We start from the raw sequence: 17,539 nt of genomic DNA on the forward strand, positions 1-17,539 counted from the left end.
CAGGGGTGGGGCCAGCCTTGGTTATATAATAATTTGATAGACAATGATTGTGATTGGTGCTTCACTGTGCATGCATAGCAAACTGTAACAAACTGTGTCCCTCCAATCAGAAGACCTCCTGAGATATTTAGCCATGGAAAAATAAGAATCACACTACCTTCCTTTGCTCTCAAGCACACCCCACAATGACTATTACAACACTGCATCCTGAATCAGAGACTGCATCCTTCAAAGCATGTAGGCCATGAAAGAGTGAGTCGGCATCTCTGCAATAAGTTAACTTTTGATGAGTGAAAATGTTTGATGCATTTAAGGCTCAGTAATCTCAGTAATTGTACATAATATGAGAAATGATTATAACAAGTTAGGTATTTACAGTGTAAACAATACATTCACCAAACTGTTATAACCCTTGAACCTCGGACATCTTTTTAATGTGCGTTGCAACAAAATTAAGCTTTCAACTTAAGACTACTATTAATCATTACCTTTTAATTTAAATGTCAACAGTTGTTAGTTTGCTCAATTACACATTCCTGCAGTTACCGAGCAACTTCACTCATTCAGAAATACATTTCTGGCCATCAGATCATTCTGAGTTCACAATCTCTAGTTGTTTAATTATGTTCTTGTTCACTACCATCTCTCGTGGGAAATAACTGACCTTGTATCTTCAAACTATGCTTTTTTTTATTAAGTTAGATATTTATGAGTGCCTAACGATATGACACAAGCTACTTTAAAACTGAATCAGCAAGAGAATCCAGCCCCTGCACCATGATGCAGCAATAGTGCCTCAGTCAGCAGTCTGACTCCACAGATATGCGGCACTGAGATGAACATTGCACTCTGCTTCCTCCCTCTCTGTGTCTCACTTCACAATGAGAAACCATGGCAAACAATTTACTCCTGAATGGTGTCAGTAAAATGTTGGGTTGGGCATCAGGCTGCTAATAGCCATAGGCTATTTACGTTATTAGCAAAGCATCAAGTCAACAGGAGTGAGAGTAGCAGTTGAGCTGGACTATCTTATTTGTAACTTCTCTCATATGTAATGGCATATTAGATGTAAATGTACGGGGCTCCTCACTGGCCTGTGTCTCCACCAAGTTTCCTGCAAAAAAGGTTTGTTACCTTTTTCTGGTAATCTTGCAGACAAAGAAACATAACCTTCATGAAAGGATTAACAGTTATGCGATGTTCATTGCAATGGCACAGCATCAGTTAAATAGCTCATCTCTGCGGGTGTCTCAATAAGACAAAAATGGAATGCAAAGAACACATTTGAGAGATATTTCTCTCCTGCTTTTGAGGGCTGGACATCCAAAAAGAAGAGTGACACGCCTCCACCTGCATAAAGCAGGAGAAACATTCCCATCCTGCTCTACAGGTTTTCTGTGTGTTTTTCTTGCTGTAAAGTGTCCTGTTTGAGTTTAGTACACACCCTCTAAAGTAGAAAATGCTATATTTTATTGTTACTAGTATATATTATTTTATTTATGAAGCACTTTTCAAAAACAGTGTTTGCTTTACATAGGATGAAACAATAATACAATAAAACAAAGGCCAAGTGTTGAACAGAGACTTAACATCAATTGAAGAGAATGAATTGATTGGCTGAAATAAAACCCTGGGGTTAAGAGAGCTGCTGGTAATGAGGATGGTGGAATGAGATAACTTTCCTCTTTTAATGCTTGTTGCTTTTGAGACTTTGAGGCTGTCCTTCTTCCATGTTTGTTCCACCCTTCTACGGTGCATCCTTACGGCACTTGCTTTTTTAATTCTAAAGGGAGCAATGTCCAAAAAATCCAAAAAAAAATCCAGCTCATCAATTATTATTTACATAGACATCACGAGACATCACGAGTCTTAGGGGTCTTTAAATTAAAATGCACAGTATTGGATGCTGTGAGTTCATGATAAAGCTCTAATATTCAAAGGAGTGTGAAGTATTTAAAGAGACAGGAGAACAGTTACACTGAAGATAATTATTACTCCACCTCCATGGCCTGATAACCTGAGTTGATTGAGATAGGATTAATGGGGGGGGGGGATAAAATCTTTCCATATGAAAGACCCTAACCCTAACCGTGCAAGCGACCTGATGTGAATGAGACTAAACACAGCTGAGGGATGATGTAGTCAAATGGCGGGTCGAGTGGTGGAGGTTGTGATCTTGATTACTAAGTTTTCTGAGCTGGGTCAATTTAAATAGTTTATCAAATCGAATAGTGATTAAAACTGGAATGCTGTAAGTAGATAGAGGGGTAATTTCAGTCTCAGGGCTTCAAAAATTCTTGACAGGAGTGAAGGAACCAGAGACAGAGAAAGCGCCACCAGAATCGGCAGCGTGAGGACCCACACCGTCAATGACAGCACTGTGAGGAAAACACACAGTGGATTGGGAAGGCTTCTGCCGGAGAGACCTTTATTGTAGGCTATACACAATGAAATCTAAAAGTTTGCTGATCAGTTTACCAAAAACCAAAAATAATCAAAGTTTCTAATAAAACCTAGACCAGTGGAAGTCGTGAAATTCTGCATCCGCCATGCCATGTGTAGGTTGAACAGACGGAAACATTCTGAATCTTCCCAACGCGTTCGACTGTGTGGACCACAGACGGATTGTAGTGAAAATGAGTTGTCTGGATATGACATATGATTGGTGCCTCTGTGTAATTGCACAGTATGAGCAGAGGGATGGAGGTGAATGAGAGCAGGCGTCAGTTCTATAAACCACCAGAGGGACAGTAGGTGATAGATCTCCCACTATGAGAGTTTCAGGGGGATGATTTTTGCATTTGCTGGATGACTTGTAAGGTGTGAGCATCGTGGCATTCACATGGGAAATGATGGGCTTGTCAGAAAAGTGTGACGCTGCTTGTTGAGGGAGTGGAGCGGAGCTGGCTGCTTCAGGGGTGAGTGTGAGCTTATCGCCACTGGCTCAGAGGAAAGAAATTTGACAGCAGGATTCAGTTGATGTTATTATCTTCTTAACAACTGCCCCCCTGGAGCAAGAGTGAGAGTAATATAGAAAGTACCACTTGTTTTACTTCAATTTCTCAAAGAGCCATGCTTAAAGGCTTCAGTAAAAATAATGTAGTTAACTAATTAACTTAGCTTCAGGAGCAGAACCACTCCTCAACCAGACTTCCTGGTTTAAAAAAAAAAACAAAACAAAACAAAAAACAAAAAAACTAGATCATCCACATCATCAGACATACTGTTGCTAGTGAAAGACAATCACGTTAATGTTTTTGGGGCAGAAATGTTTCAAAGTCTCACTTCCAAAATAATTACACATTTTAATTGACATGCAAAAAAAACAAAAACATTTTAAACTGTAAAAAAAGGTTTATTTAAAAAAAAAATACACAATACAGCACATCTGCTGGCATCAGTGTAATAGTAGATCACTTATTCAGAGATCAGAGCATGTTTGCACGGCAGTACATGTCCAAATAATCCGACTCGCTCTTCTGCTTTGTTCTCAAATGTTTTCTCCCTAAAGTTTCTCTATAGTCGTACTATGCAGACTGACAGTAAAAGTTTGGATCTAATAATGATGAGTAGTAATTAAAAAAAATAAAAAATCCTGCTCAGAAACTTGATCTACCTGATCAACAGAAACTAGCAATATATTTGACAGTGCATTTTTTGTAAACCCAACCAGACACCCAACACAAAGACTTGGTGGTATCAGAGCAGGAGAGCTCCAGATCAGGAGAATACTTCTTTAGAGGAGCTACTTTTCTGCAAGAAAGAGTGTTTCCTAAGTATCTCTGCCGATGAAGAAAATAACGTTACTAGAGTTACCATGGCTGTATGTCTCCAGAAAGCAGTCCTGCTGAAGTTAATCAGTGTGTTCATTCCAGAGTTATGACCGAAAGCATGGGTTATATGCCCTGAGTGAGCTAACCTTTGACCTTGTCTTGACTTAAGGCTTGTGCTAAAGTTGAAGGAATTAACTCAAGGCGTTATTGAGAGAATGGGACAGAAGGACACTAAGCATGAACAGACAGACAACCTGAATCAGAATCCCTCCGCCTACTGGGTTAGGGAGAGGTGAAAACACGGCTTGTTTTTCAAACCATATTTATCAAAGCAACTTTCTCTCGTGTTTCAGCAACTGAACAACGTTGCACAAACACGTTCTGACTGAATGAAAATCTGGTTGGCACAACCCAAACGACACGTTTAGAAGACATAATTCTGGGAGAAGTTTCGCTTCTAACTTTTTCTGCCTATGAGCCCGGCTGGCCCTTCAAGGCAACATGAGGAGGATGTTGGATTTTAGTTCTGTAAGAAGTTAAAACCAACCAAACATCAGTCTCAGGTGTCAGCGTTAGCTTTCATCCAAAGCAATTTACTCATCTCAACATTGAGTTTTGGTCACACGATGTTAACTTAAACTCAACCAAAATCCAAAAAACAAAGCAACCAGCTCCGTGCCTGCTGGGATGCTGTATGTCTACATCATTTTCTGTCTACCTTATGACTCACAACACACAGCCTCACTTTTACCGTGAGTACTGAGTGAAGCCCGGCATGAGTCCTGAGGAATTGTGAGATTACGTAGTAAATGCAGGGTGTTTAGCTGAAAGCTTTAGGCTTAGCTCGCGAAGGCATACACAAAACCGTATTAATGTGAGGAGAAAATAATGGGGAGGTCTTACTGTGTGTTGCTGTGAGCCAGTTGTTATCTTCACTTCACAGGCCTGTTGCATTGTGCCCCCCACTCAACTCAGCTCTGCTGGGGGGACAGAAGGGTTGTTCAAACAGATGAAAAAGTTTATGCACACTGACACTTTGGGAGTGAACTTCAAAAGGATGTCATCTGGGTGCCATCTGACAAAAGAGGCACAAACCTGCCGAGGCGAAAACATGTAGGTAGCAAGTTTTAAACCCCAAAATGACTTATAATGTGACAGAGAATAACAGTTTGGGAGTAAACACTTGTGTTGTTTGTTTTCTCAAAAAAAAAAAAAAAAAAAGTTCACCAACAAAAAGAAAAATAAAATAATGAAAGCTCCAACAAATATTATCTCTGTCCAGTTATCTCATTTTAAATCGATTAATCGGTTACATTTTCGAGAGTGGAGGGGGGAAGAAAATGAAGCACATACCTGAAGTCTCTTTCTTGTCCTCGACGCTCTTCTGCCTCAAATTTCAATTAGTTGAGTTTGATGCGTAATTTGGGCTTTCCCTGCTCCGGTGCGGTACGTCCCAGAAATGCGTGCTCTTCAGCAGTGATGATGGACTTTCTGTCAGAGAGGAACTGCTGCGGGACGGTTCCCTCCGATGCTGGCCGGGCCATAACTTTGCCTCTATGAGCGGGCCGCTCTGAGTCGCATCTCACGCCTCTGAGCCTGAACATTGGCGGCTGCAGCCGGAGAGCCGGAGAGCCGCAGAGAGAGAGAGAGAGCCACGTGACCGAGGCGTAGCAGTGAGGCGCATCTGAGGGCTCAGAGGGAGAGGGAAGGCTGTTGGCTGTTGCATTGCTCCGCCAAACAACCAAGCCAGCTGCTGTCACAGGTCTGCCTGCACAGACTTGTGAAACATTAAGGCTTTAAAGTGAACATTAATATTTTTATTATACATATATATTTTTTTAAGTGTTAGTGTGGACAGAGAATGTGAATTATGTGGAATGCAAAAGGGAAATATATCAGGATTCCCCTTTTCTTTCTGGCAGAAAATTTGTTATTCAAAACAGTATAAACAGTACAAATATGGGGCTAAATACGGGGTCAGAGAATAAAGAAAAAACAGCAGACCAAAACAGTATGATGTGATGGTGAAGCTGATTTTTTTTTGGATATGAAATTTCATCACATCACCTTGAGCACAGCTATGGACAATCAGGTGTGCAGTGAAGATCATCGGTGCTGATCCATCCAGGACTTGTACAGGTCCAGGGTCAGCAAACGGGCAGCAAACATCTCTGCAGACCGCTCACAACCTGGACATAGACTCTTTCAACTTCTCCCTTCATACAAAGCCCTACAGTGTTGTTTTCAAAAACCAATAACCACAGAGACCGGTTCCTCCCCCAGGCTGTCACTCTGATCAACGCTTTCAGAGCCTGTTTCATGAGCCGGTTCATTTCATCCAGGTCATATGCACATATGCACATTTTGCAGTATTGAAATCAATATTTGACACTTTCTATCTACTATTTAAAACGCTTACATGCTAGGAGCAAAGTGAACCAGAGTCAGATTCCTTGTTTGTGTGCACAAACCTGTCTATTAAAGATGATTCTGGTTCATTTTGACCTTTGACCTTGTGTTTGGCAATTATAGCGCCCTTGACTTTTGGGCCCCATATCCTGATCAGTCAAGTGCAGGTTTGCACAAAATTTAAGGTAATTCTCTCAAAGCATTGATGGGAAGGACCTGTGATGTTCACTCAGATGGGATGGAGGGGCAGCTTCAGCAGCTTCTGTGTCAAAGCCCTGGAGCCACCGTAGACTTTCCTCTAGCTTTGGATAAGAATGGTGCATCATCAGCCTCTTCTGCAGATGGAAAAATAAGGAACAATCTACAAATAGAGAGGAGCGAAATCTCCCAGGTACACTAAACACTATATAAGCACCCTGTCACTGTAATCACAATGTCACAGTCATTAATATTAAACTCAGAAACCAGTTTGACATGTCTTAGATGAAGTGAATAGAGCTTCCAAAGAACATTTATAAGTTAACCAGTATTTAAGACTAAACAAAGGAGAAAATAAAGAATACTTAACACAAGAGAGGCCACCATAAAGTGAAGTTAAAGTTTATTAAGGGTTGTTATTCTGTGCATGACTGTCTTGGCTTGAAGGAAAGGGTTTTCAAAAAAATAAAAAAGAACATGCAGCATTAACCTGACTGGACACACTACATGGAACCCACTCTGGATACTACTTACTTCATACTGTGATAAGATAGCAGTAACACTTACAAACAAAAGAGAGGATCCACACTGCAGTCTTTAGTATCAGAAAGTTAAGCAAATATGGGGCTAAATACGGGGTCAGAGAATAAAGAAAAAACAGCAGACCAACGAGGAAACCCCAGACCTCTCTTTCTCAAAGTTCATTGTGATTGTGCTATCACATGTTTGTGTACATGTACATATCTTCACAACAAAACTCCTCTGGGAGTCCTGGTCTCTTCAGGAGGTTATCTTGTGAACTGCTACTGTGATGGTCCCGTGACTTCTGACCAGGATGTTTCTATGAGGGGAGAAAAAAAAAAAAAAAAAAAGCCAAACCTAAATTATAAGACAAACATTCACAGGAGGCAGTGGACACTGACCTAAAACTCAAATGCCATTGTTGAGTAACCAGAAGAGAATAATCATCTCACTAACAGAAAAATATCCCTATCCTGTTATCTTAATCACTGATTTACTCCTCGTAGGTATAGCAAAGCAACACGCTCAAGGAGCTAACATTTAAGAGTGAGTTATATCCTCCTAATAGCACAGATACAAGTTGGAGTCAGTTGAAAGTTCAGTTGAACAGACCGGTTAAAGAGCCCAGAAGGTGGCAGCATAGCCACAAAAATGAATCTGAAAACGCTTATCTATTTATCTTTAACAGTAAGAAAACCTTTTATACTTGCTGAAACTACGAATAGTGAGGAAATAGGAAAAGCATCATGAATCAGTCATGTGAAAAAGACAAAGGGTTGTGTCAGTGCTCACCCTGACTCAGACTCCAGGCACACAGTTGGGGTGTCTGTTGGGTCTCTGGTGAGAGCTGCAGCTTGTTTGGCCAGCACTGACACAACACCACCATGTTCATCAGACAGGGAGCCACGGCCTGGTTGGAGTGAAATATAAAAGAACGTCACAAGCAGTGATGGAAAAAATAACTAACATGATTAAACTTTCTCTTTTCTCTTACATTTACAGAGAAATGGCATCAAATTGTTTTTGAGTTTGTCATGGTAGTCCAGCCCATTCAACTTATTTTTACAATATGGCTTTTGTATGGATTAAAAAGACCATCTTTTGTGCTAATTAGCTATAATTTAGCATGAGCTGGTAGTCATGCTCTGGTAACTTTGGACAGAACCATGCTATGTCCTTGCCCTTGTCTAAATGAGGTAAACTGGCTGCAGCCAGCAGCTTCTTGATTACTGTCAACTCTGGGCAAGACCAAAGTCTTTTGTCAATATTTAGTGCTTACTGGCATCGTCAAAAAAATCTATAGCCATCTAGTTTTGATGAGTACATTCCTGTCTGAGCTGCCTGCATATCCTTGTTCTGTATCTGTGACGAGTGAAATCAAGTTGTTCTATTTGGACTTCTTATGCATCTGTTTAGAGCCTCAATTTTCACTGAGCACATTTACAGTTTTGATATCTTCTCTTAAAAGATCTTTCAGGACAGACAACTGCAAGGGCAAATAATCCTGTAATAAGAAAATGTTTAGTAAAATCTGTGAAGGCACACAAAAGGTTGGTATCCAGACTTTAGCTGGCGTTGTGACCATGCCAGCATTGCTCAGAAATAATCTCACTTTGTTATTAGAACTTTTTTTTCCAACCATAAATGTTATTGAGCAAATAGTGTTTCAAATGTATGCTACCCAATATGTTTTAGTGGCATGGCGGTGCAATGTTTGGCGCTGCTCTCCATAAGAAGGTTCTGATTTCAAAACTGGGGTCTTTCTATGAGGGGTTTTCATGATGTGGGCTCCCTCCCACAGTTCAAAGACATGCACCTTTAGGGTAACTGATCATTCTCAGGTGCTCTAAAGTATGAGGGTAAGTGTTAAGGCTGCTTGTCTCTGTACTTTGACCCTGGGATAGACTGGCAGCCTGTCAAGAGCGTACGCTGCCAGCTGTGATTTCTTCCAGCCCTCCTACAACCTTGATGGATAAGCAGTGTGAAGCAATGTGCATTTTCCATTTGAGGTTATTTGCCCATGGGAATTTGTGGTTATCATTACAATCTTTGTTGCTTAGGCACAGTTGCCAAATGAAAGCATCATGTTAAAATTTCAAACCCAAAGCTAATTTATCACTTAGCAGTCCATGCATTTCTTTTTGCTTTCATGAATAATTGAACAGAATTAAATATGCTTGCTTCAAACAGAGGTTGTGCCAGAAAGGTGAATACTAGCAAGCAAAGACTGTAGAATAACAATAACAATAAATAAGAAGGTATATATTATTTTAAGCTCAGAGGCAACTTTTAAAAGTAAGTTTAAAGTAGTTCATGTTGTTGCCAGCTGCAGCATTAACGGGATCATTAATTATAGTTCTCTTATTTGGGAATATATTAAACATACTTAAAAATGGGGCATTCTGCAGGAGGGTTTTACTTTTGGTATGATGAATATCCCATGTTATGTGACCTCGCATTGGCGCTCCTGACTCTGTAGTGAGTTTACTGCAGTAAACGACAGCTTCATTGATTTTACTCTGCATTCAGTCAGAGGGCACTTTGTGGTAAAAAAAAAATATTTCCTGTAAAGCTCATGGACTAAAGACTCCTAGCTCGGTGTACTTACAGCCCAGGATGTGTCCTTGGTTGTCGGTGCAGAGCACACCGACCACTGCTGGGCTCTTCATGCTGCCAAAGACACACAGAGAGCTCAGACCTGCTCTTTAACGCTCCGGGACTTTACACACGGACTCCAACACAGTCTGGGTTTTACTTACGTGTCATCCAGGTGCTGCTCGAGGGTCGACTCCATGAACAATATGAGAAAAGAACCCCTGAAAAAGCCGGGTTTTGTTTGTAAAGAACTGTTGTTATGGTTGTCTACTTCCTCAAAGCTTCCGGGTGGAGTCAGCTGATCGTCACACTCTCTACGGTCTACCAGGAGGACCAAATGGTACGAAGCGCGCTAAAAATACAGCTGACAATATTGTCGGGCAGACACACAGACAGACAGACAGACAGGTAGATAGACAGATAGATAGATAGATAGATAGATAGATAGACAGACAGACAGACAGACAGACAGACAGATAAGATTTCAGGTCTTGCTATCAGCATTTGATATATAAGTTTAATATAGAATAGATGTAATATAATAAATAAATAAATAAATATTATTCCTGGCTTCTTCTCAGTGGTAGGACAGTAACATTGTTTCACTTATGTCATGAAACCCTGCGCATATATTTCATCATTCAAATGCCACACTTTTCATTCCAGGCACAGCAAGAAATTGATTCTGATATTTACTCTGAATATCTTAATGTTTGTAAAATTGGTTTACACATCTTACTTTTGCCTCCTGAATATATAACACCTTTTGGTAGTCCAGCTTCAACTTTGTTCTCATAGATGGCACCATTAGGTTACTCTCTTTTTTTGTGACACTGAAATCCTTGCTCCACTCTCCCAGTCATGATAACCACAAGAAAACGAATCTGTTCTTTACTAAACAGAAAAAATTGCATTAATATTCCTGTAATAAAGCAAGAACCCTGTTCTTTGGGCCCTTTGGTGATGGGCTTTGCTAATGTGTTAGCTCCAGGCCAGTGCCTTGGCTCACCTCCCTGCATGATTTCTGCCGCCTGTCCAAGATGGCGAGGCTTCAGTGCACCTGCTGACAAAGCAGAACTGGGTTGGATGTAATTATGTGGCCACAGCATTGCAGGAATCCATCACCTGCACAGCAGCAGGGTAATGTCCCAATGACTAACCTATGGGGTATGCCCTCCCTCTCATCTAATTCTTCTATCTTTTCCTCTCCTCTTCTTTCACTCATATTTCTTTTCTCATGGTTTAAATCAGCAGAGTGCACCCACTTCCACTGACAACTTGCTGTCCATCACTGTCCGAGCAAGCACGTAGGCAATCAGGTACAAATGCAATTTTATGCATATATTATGATAATGCAAGGTCCACACACACGATATCTCTTTCCTTGGTCCCCCACACACAAAAGGGCTATTTAATATATAAAGGGAGGTTGGCAGAGACACTAGATTCCATTAGTTATGGCAACTTTACAATAACAGTAAATCTGCAGATGACCTGGACCCAAAACTGAGATCTAACTCAGAGTCAGTGTATCATCACCCACCAAACACTGTGATAAACTGTATAATTATTAGTTATCAGGACACACTATTCATATTCTGATTTCAACACTGCCACACTACAGCTAAATAAGCCCCATCAGTGAGAGGTAGTCACCAAAATCTTTATGTTCAGCTGCATTTATATTTTGTCTTCAAATGAAAAAAGCTAAGATAGCAAATTCATGAAAGAGTAGTAATCCATGCATAATTCTTACCCGTAAACAAGCCAAAGAAAGGCATTCTTTAACTCAGAAACACACAAATGTTCCTATACATATACCATATTGGTTTGTTAGCACAGTGGCCTTTTTCTCTCACAGTGGATAAACGGGTGTCTGGTAAAGGCTAATGATGGCTGTCACAGTGCATGGCGTCCTGCCACATACGTCTGATAACAAAATAACAAAATAACAAAATATATTACTTCAACTTAATAAATGCTGAGCCTGAGCTAATTTCACTAGACCTATTACATGGCTTTGACGCTGATTTGTTCCAGGCTGCCTCAGATTGACAAATATTGCATTACATCATGGCACCTGTGCCCTTTTTCCCACAAAGAGGTGCCAGATTCTCTTTAGCGAAAAATCTATTCTGTCTTTGTGGAGCAGTTTTCCATATATTCGTGTTAGTTTGAACCACTTGAGTCATGGAAACTCTGCTCCTGCAGATGTTTGGTCAAATCCTATGTGACAGGCAAAGATCTGCTATTGGAGCTGGCTGCAGTGAGCCTCCATCAGCCATCATCTGGACAGGTAAGATGACAAAGCGTCTGAAGAGACAGCCGGAGAGGGTGTGGGGAGATCTCAGACATCAGGAGGGTGGGAGGAAGTGTTGGATGGTGGTCGGAGGTGGATAAAGAGAGGGAGAGAGGATGCCCCCCACCCTCCTCTGAGGATTTCTGGAAACCTTCATGACTGCTTGGAGAGTCAGGGATCCAGTGTGAGGTGACAGAGACCCCGCTAACAGCTGTTGAGGGTGTTGAGAGAGTCCAGTTCCTCTATCGCTGTCATGGGTTTCACGGCTGTCCTGTTGTCCTTCCTCCTCGTGTCTCTGAGCTGGTCAAGAGGAGCTGTCATCACAGGGGTGAGTGAGGGGCTTCTGACTCTGCAAAAATGGTTAAGTTTGTTATTTTATCAGGTTTGAGGTGGGCAGCCTTTAGAAGACAAAACCGTACAGATTCATTACTTAACTTATTCTTGTGATATGAATATAATATCTCTCTGAAGTCCTTCACAATATATTTATGAAGCAGATTTTTTTTTACAATAAATCAGATGATCAGTTTGTTCTATAACATGTCAAATATTCCCTATCAGCAGTTTTTTGATATTTGTAGGACACTGTCAGATTTAGTCTGAAAAAATCTAAGTTCAGTAAAGAACACAACATTAAGTTAAGACAGATTAACAGATAGATATAATTTTTGGCAAATGACGGATCAATTAATTGTCTTGATGTTTCAGTCTGCACAGAGGGAAGTCTGCTCTGCTTTAATACAGTTCATCTTGCACTGTCGATTTTATGATATTCATATTGCAAATCAAAAAATATAATTTTAACTATATGTATTCTAACTAACTAACTAATATATCTTAACTATACTTTAACACAAACAGAATAGCTCACTTTGGTGGATAAAATTTGATTAGACATGGCTGATGAGAGATGACATCCTCCTCCACCTCAAGTCTACGGAAAGAGAATGAGAGCAAATTATCTCTGTTCTCTGATTGTTATTCATTTGTAAACAGATTAGGAGATGACAGGCAATGGATAAAATGGCTTTCACTGTACACACATGAGAGGCGGGGGCCTCTATTACCCTAAATAAAAATGAAATTTAAAGGCATCAGAAGGACTCCCCTCCTCTCTGTTTCTTTTTGTTATTTTCTGTTTTTACCTGCGCCTTTCTTAATGTCTGTCCTGCAGGCCTGTGAGAGAGATGTGCAGTGCGGGTTTGGTCTCTGCTGTGCTGTCAGTCTGTGGCTGAGAGGTCTGAGGATGTGTGTCCCGAGAGGCATGGAAGGGGATGAATGCCATCCATTCAGCCACAAGGTGGAATGAAATTTTATTCTGTTTTATTTTATTAATCTACGACCAACACACACACAGAGACACGGTTAAAGTTCAGATCATATCAAGTTGTCTTAGAGCTTGAGGAAAGCTGCTGATAACTGCATAGGCTATTGATCTTTTCCACAGTGAAGCGGGCAATTGGAGCCATACATCACTCTGATCATCTGGAGACAGCAACATTTCATTCTTCTAACGCCACATCCGTCTCTGGTTTATGAGTTTTAAAAAGCAGCTGTTTCACATCTGCCACTCCACTTGCCAGCAGATGAAAGATTTATGGATTACAGTTTTACAGATTATTTCCTTTCCCTATCTTTTCTCTTTCAGGTACCCTATCCAGGGAAAAGGCAGCATCACACCTGTCCCTGTCTCCCTCACTTGGTGTGCACCAGATATGCTGATAGCAAGTATAGATGCACTGATGACTTCAAAAACATGGACTTTTGATGGATGCCCAAACATTTAGAGGAACAGCACAGCAGAAACAGTATTTCAGTGTGAAGACTTGGAAAACGTGTGGATCAAAAATATTTCATCTTTACTGACTGTCTTCTTTATTTGTGTACTCTATGCACTATAATATATAATTTGTATTATTAATGCACACAACAAGGACAGGAGAGGTGATAGGACAATACAGTATGACCAATCAAAGAGCAACAAAGTAAATTTACCAAGTGAAATGATTTGTTAAGCTTTACATTTTAGCCGGTTTATTTTCATGCTTATTTTATGTTATATGTTTCGGGTACAATGTATAGATATGATTGTCAATAAAACTACTATAACAACAACGTGTGCCGTGTGATTTTTACTCTGTGGAAAGTTCTTTTTTTTGTGCGCTCAGATTATGTTGCTTTACTAGACATAATGTGCGTGATGGAAATGAACTATCAAGAGGTTTTAATCAGTCTGATTGTGCTGAAGGTCATAATCAGTCTCCATGACGTTGCTTTCATAAACAAAGACGCGACCTTGCTATATAACTGGACTGACGACCAAAGGTATCCAACTTGTACTACACATTCAATTCGTGCAGAGGTCAATGAAAAGGGGAGCAGAAAATGATGGTGTTTTTAATAAAAAGTGACAAAAGCATTCACGCATAAGCATTTCAGCGAAATGGAAAGGAAATTCAGTAAATGCACTGCTAAAACATTTGTGAGACTAAATGCCTCCCAAAGTTATAGAGGGTGAATAACACTGATTTGGAAATGAAATGAAAGCTGTAGTATTAACGATTTGAATAAAACTAACTTTCAAACCATAGGTTTTCAACTCCTTAAAAAAACATTATTGCGCTCTATTGTGTTAGTCATGGTAGGTGTCTTTGCTTGTGTTTTGTTGTTATCAGCTTACCCACAGGTCACACCTTCAGTAACTGTTGAAATGTGTCCATATCGATGTTAAACAGAAGCTCTGGACATCAGATCACCTGATCTACATATTAGTACATTAAGCGTGCACTGTTGGAAACTTCTCTGGCTTCTTATGATTAGTAACAAAAGTCAAATAAATTGTTTTCCTCGGCGTGCTTAAACAAAATTGAGAACATTTGTGTGCATCATTTTAACATGCAATTTTTATTCACTATGAATTGTCTCAAATATTGTCCTGGTCCTTTGTGTGCATGTTTCAATGGAGTGTTTGCTTTTAGATAAGCGTTCCTTTATTCTAGATCGCATATTTCTTATCTAATGCTGACATTAACTTAAGGGGAATGGCACTTTGGAGGCATAACCTTAACATGATGCTTATAAGAACGGGACTCTGTGACTGAACTTCACTCACCTGAGTCCAACAGCAGAGAGACCAACACGATGAAGTGGCTCATTGTCCTGTCAGCCCTTGTGGCTTTCTCCGAGTGCCTGCACAAGTGAGTCTGGGTTAGGGTTATGTTTGAAAACCAACTTTCCTCGTCATTTCTTTGACATTTTCCACTGGAATAGGCTGAACTGTTGAAAGACAATGTCTTCATCTTGTATTCCTCAGGGAAAATCTAAAGGCCTCTTTCTTTCTCTGGGCTATCTAAACTTTCAGTGTGAGAGGGAGAGTAGTGAAAGTGCTGAAAGCTAAAAAAAAATGTAAAATGTTTTTTTCCTGTGTTGTGTTCAGGATGCCCTTGATCAAGGGGAAGACTGCCAGGCAAGCCCTGCAGGAGAAAGGACTGTGGGATGAGTACAGGAAGAGGTACCCATACAATCCAATGGCCAAGTTCGTCCAGGCTGGTACTGAGTCCATGACCAACGATGCTGATGTAAGTCCAGAGGAGCGCATTTCAATTCCTCTTCCTGCAGTTGCAGTTGGTCTGAAGTTGTAAATGTCCTCTCATGTTCCTCCAGTTGTCCTACTATGGTGTGATCTCAATCGGCACCCCTCCTCAGTCCTTCAGTGTCATCTTTGACACTGGCTCTTCCAACCTGTGGATCCCCTCAGTCTACTGCTCCAGCCAGGCCTGCCGTGAGTACTGAAGTCCGGTTTGAGGGATGTTTAGTAGTATTTCCACTTATTGCTATTTTATTCTTCATATTACACTAAAATAATTTGATGTTTACTGATTCTGGTCTTTTTATGGCTTATTACACAAGACAGTACAAATAAAACACATAGTCCGTTTTAGATTAAAGTACCTAACTGTATATGAATTGATGTAAGGCATCAGTAATATTATCTACAAATATGATGACTGGATCCATTCAGCAAAATTTGCCCTTATTCTTTTGTTATTAAATTACATTTTGCTACTAATAACTATGGAATTCAATCCTTTCTATTCTGACTTTGCAGTACAGTATAAATACTGCTTCTATTCAAGTGATAAATTTAAATACCTCACCGAGAACTGATTTTATGGTCTGTGGCAGATTATGACATTTAATTTCACCAACACTAGAAAAGCTCAAAGTTGCTTTGTGGTGTTATAAAATGCAAGTTGTTCCTCAACAGAGAACCACAGGAAATTCGACCCTCAGCAGTCTTCCACCTACGTCTGGGACGGCCGTTCTCTGTCCATCCAGTATGGTACTGGCAGCATGACTGGATATCTGGCCAGCGACAATGTTGAGGTGAACAAAGTCCCTGTAACAAAATGTGCAGCCTATTTAGACTTCAAGCATGTCCCCGCTCTCCATTCAGCTTGTGGCTGACAGCTTTCTTGTGTGTCCAGGTGGGTGGCATCACTGTGTCCAAGCAGGTGTTTGGAATGAGCCAGACAGAGGCTCCTTTCATGGCCCACATGCAGGCTGATGGCATCCTGGGACTGGCCTTCCAGAGCATCGCCTCTGACAATGTTGTGCCTGTCTTTGACAACATGATCAAGCAGGGACTCGTGTCAGAGTCCCTTTTCTCTGTGTACCTGAGCAGGTACTGACACGGGTTGGTTATCTGTGAGTGAAGAGTGTGATTCAGTTTACCTGGGGTTTCTGAATGAAATGTGTTTTCTCTCCCTCTCAGTAATGGCCAGCAGGGCAGCGAGGTGGTCTTTGGTGGTATTGACAGCAGCCACTACACTGGCCAAATCACCTGGATCCCTCTGACCTCTGCCACCTACTGGCAGATCCAAATGGACAGGTACAAAAGAACGCTTCCAGAATGAGTGACTCAGAGCAAAATTATTTACCAACTTGTTGCGCGCAGATTATGACAGCAAACACAATAAACACAAAGCTTTTGGGCTTGACTTTTTCCCGCCCTCTGTCGTTCCTCTCCACAGTGTTATTATCAATGGACAGACTGTGGCTTGTTCTGGTGGCTGCCAGGCCATCATTGACACTGGCACCTCCCTAATTGTTGGCCCCAACAGTGACATCAACAACATTAATTCCTGGGTTGGAGCCTCAACAAACCAGTATGGAGATGTGAGTCATCATACCGAACAATATAACACATTTTCCTCTTTCTCTGAACTCAGAGTAAACAGACATTTAACGCTCTGATGCCAAAACTCTCAAATAAAAATAACGAACTAGGACTTGGTTACTTGCTTCAACCGCAGCAAAAAAAACAAAAAAACAAAAAAACAAAAAAACAAATAGAGCTGCTGCTGTTACAAGTTTCTTCAACTTTTCTTTTCACAGGCTACAGTGAACTGCCAGAACGTCGGGAGCATGCCTGATGTGACCTTCACTCTCAACGGAAATGCCTTCACCATCCCTGCATCTGCTTATGTCACTCAGGTGAGTTAGACTCAGGATGCCCCAGGTTTTCAGCACTACAATGAAGATTTCAGGGAATTATATCTTTTTTTTTTCTCCTTCCAATACAGAGCTCCTATGGCTGCAACACTGGCTTTGGCCAGGGTGGCTATCAGCAGCTCTGGATCCTGGGAGATGTCTTCATCAGGGAGTACTATGCCATCTTTAATTACCCAAGGCAGTACATCGGTCTGGCCAAGTCTGTGTAATCAAATTAAAATCTGATGAA

At 40.8% G+C, this 17,539-nt stretch overlaps 3 protein-coding genes across 3 annotated transcripts; 2 read left to right on the forward strand and 1 right to left on the reverse strand.

Moving 5' to 3' along the window:
• Positions 1-6,761: 6,761 nt before the first annotated feature.
• On the reverse strand, positions 6,762-9,795 carry lamtor5 (late endosomal/lysosomal adaptor, MAPK and MTOR activator 5). The gene is made up of 4 exons (XM_029506928.1): positions 9,662-9,795; positions 9,511-9,572; positions 7,695-7,812; positions 6,762-7,221 (listed from the first exon to the last, which is right to left on the reverse strand). Exons 1-4 carry the CDS (start codon positions 9,694-9,696, stop codon positions 7,161-7,163), a joined length of 276 nt encoding a protein of 91 aa, XP_029362788.1. The 5' UTR covers positions 9,697-9,795; the 3' UTR covers positions 6,762-7,160.
• A 2,254-nt stretch (positions 9,796-12,049) lies between these two features.
• prok1 (prokineticin 1) lies at positions 12,050-13,564 on the forward strand. Its single transcript, XM_029507190.1, has 3 exons — positions 12,050-12,124; positions 12,971-13,096; positions 13,445-13,564. The coding sequence occupies exons 1-3, from the start codon at positions 12,050-12,052 to the stop codon at positions 13,562-13,564; spliced, it is 321 nt and encodes a 106-aa protein (XP_029363050.1).
• A 1,373-nt stretch (positions 13,565-14,937) lies between these two features.
• LOC115045921 (pepsin A-like) lies at positions 14,938-17,519 on the forward strand. Its single transcript, XM_029505897.1, has 9 exons — positions 14,938-14,993; positions 15,233-15,374; positions 15,460-15,577; positions 16,064-16,182; positions 16,284-16,480; positions 16,571-16,687; positions 16,830-16,974; positions 17,194-17,292; positions 17,382-17,519. The coding sequence occupies exons 1-9, from the start codon at positions 14,938-14,940 to the stop codon at positions 17,517-17,519; spliced, it is 1,131 nt and encodes a 376-aa protein (XP_029361757.1).
• Positions 17,520-17,539: the final 20 nt, after the last annotated feature.

Source organism: Echeneis naucrates, chromosome 7 (assembly GCF_900963305.1).
Source record: "Echeneis naucrates chromosome 7, fEcheNa1.1, whole genome shotgun sequence".
Taxonomy (NCBI): Eukaryota; Metazoa; Chordata; class Actinopteri; order Carangiformes; family Echeneidae; genus Echeneis; species Echeneis naucrates.

Coding starts and splice junctions, on each gene's coding strand:
- prok1 (XM_029507190.1), top strand. CDS start 12,050: ATGGGTTTCACGGCTGTCCTGTTGTCCTTCCTCCTCGTGTCTCTGAGC. Junction 12,125..12,970: donor GAGGAGCTGTCATCACAGGG/GTGAGTGAGGGG, acceptor TCTGTCCTGCAG/GCCTGTGAGAGAGATGTGCA. Junction 13,097..13,444: donor GCCATCCATTCAGCCACAAG/GTGGAATGAAAT, acceptor TTTCTCTTTCAG/GTACCCTATCCAGGGAAAAG.
- LOC115045921 (XM_029505897.1), top strand. CDS start 14,938: ATGAAGTGGCTCATTGTCCTGTCAGCCCTTGTGGCTTTCTCCGAGTGC. Junction 14,994..15,232: donor TTCTCCGAGTGCCTGCACAA/GTGAGTCTGGGT, acceptor TGTTGTGTTCAG/GATGCCCTTGATCAAGGGGA. Junction 16,688..16,829: donor TGGCAGATCCAAATGGACAG/GTACAAAAGAAC, acceptor TCCTCTCCACAG/TGTTATTATCAATGGACAGA.
- lamtor5 (XM_029506928.1), bottom strand. CDS start 9,696: ATGGAGTCGACCCTCGAGCAGCACCTGGATGACAC. Junction 9,573..9,661: donor GAGCAGCACCTGGATGACAC/GTAAGTAAAACC, acceptor TGTCTTTGGCAG/CATGAAGAGCCCAGCAGTGG. Junction 7,813..9,510: donor CCAAGGACACATCCTGGGCT/GTAAGTACACCG, acceptor CACTCCAACCAG/GCCGTGGCTCCCTGTCTGAT.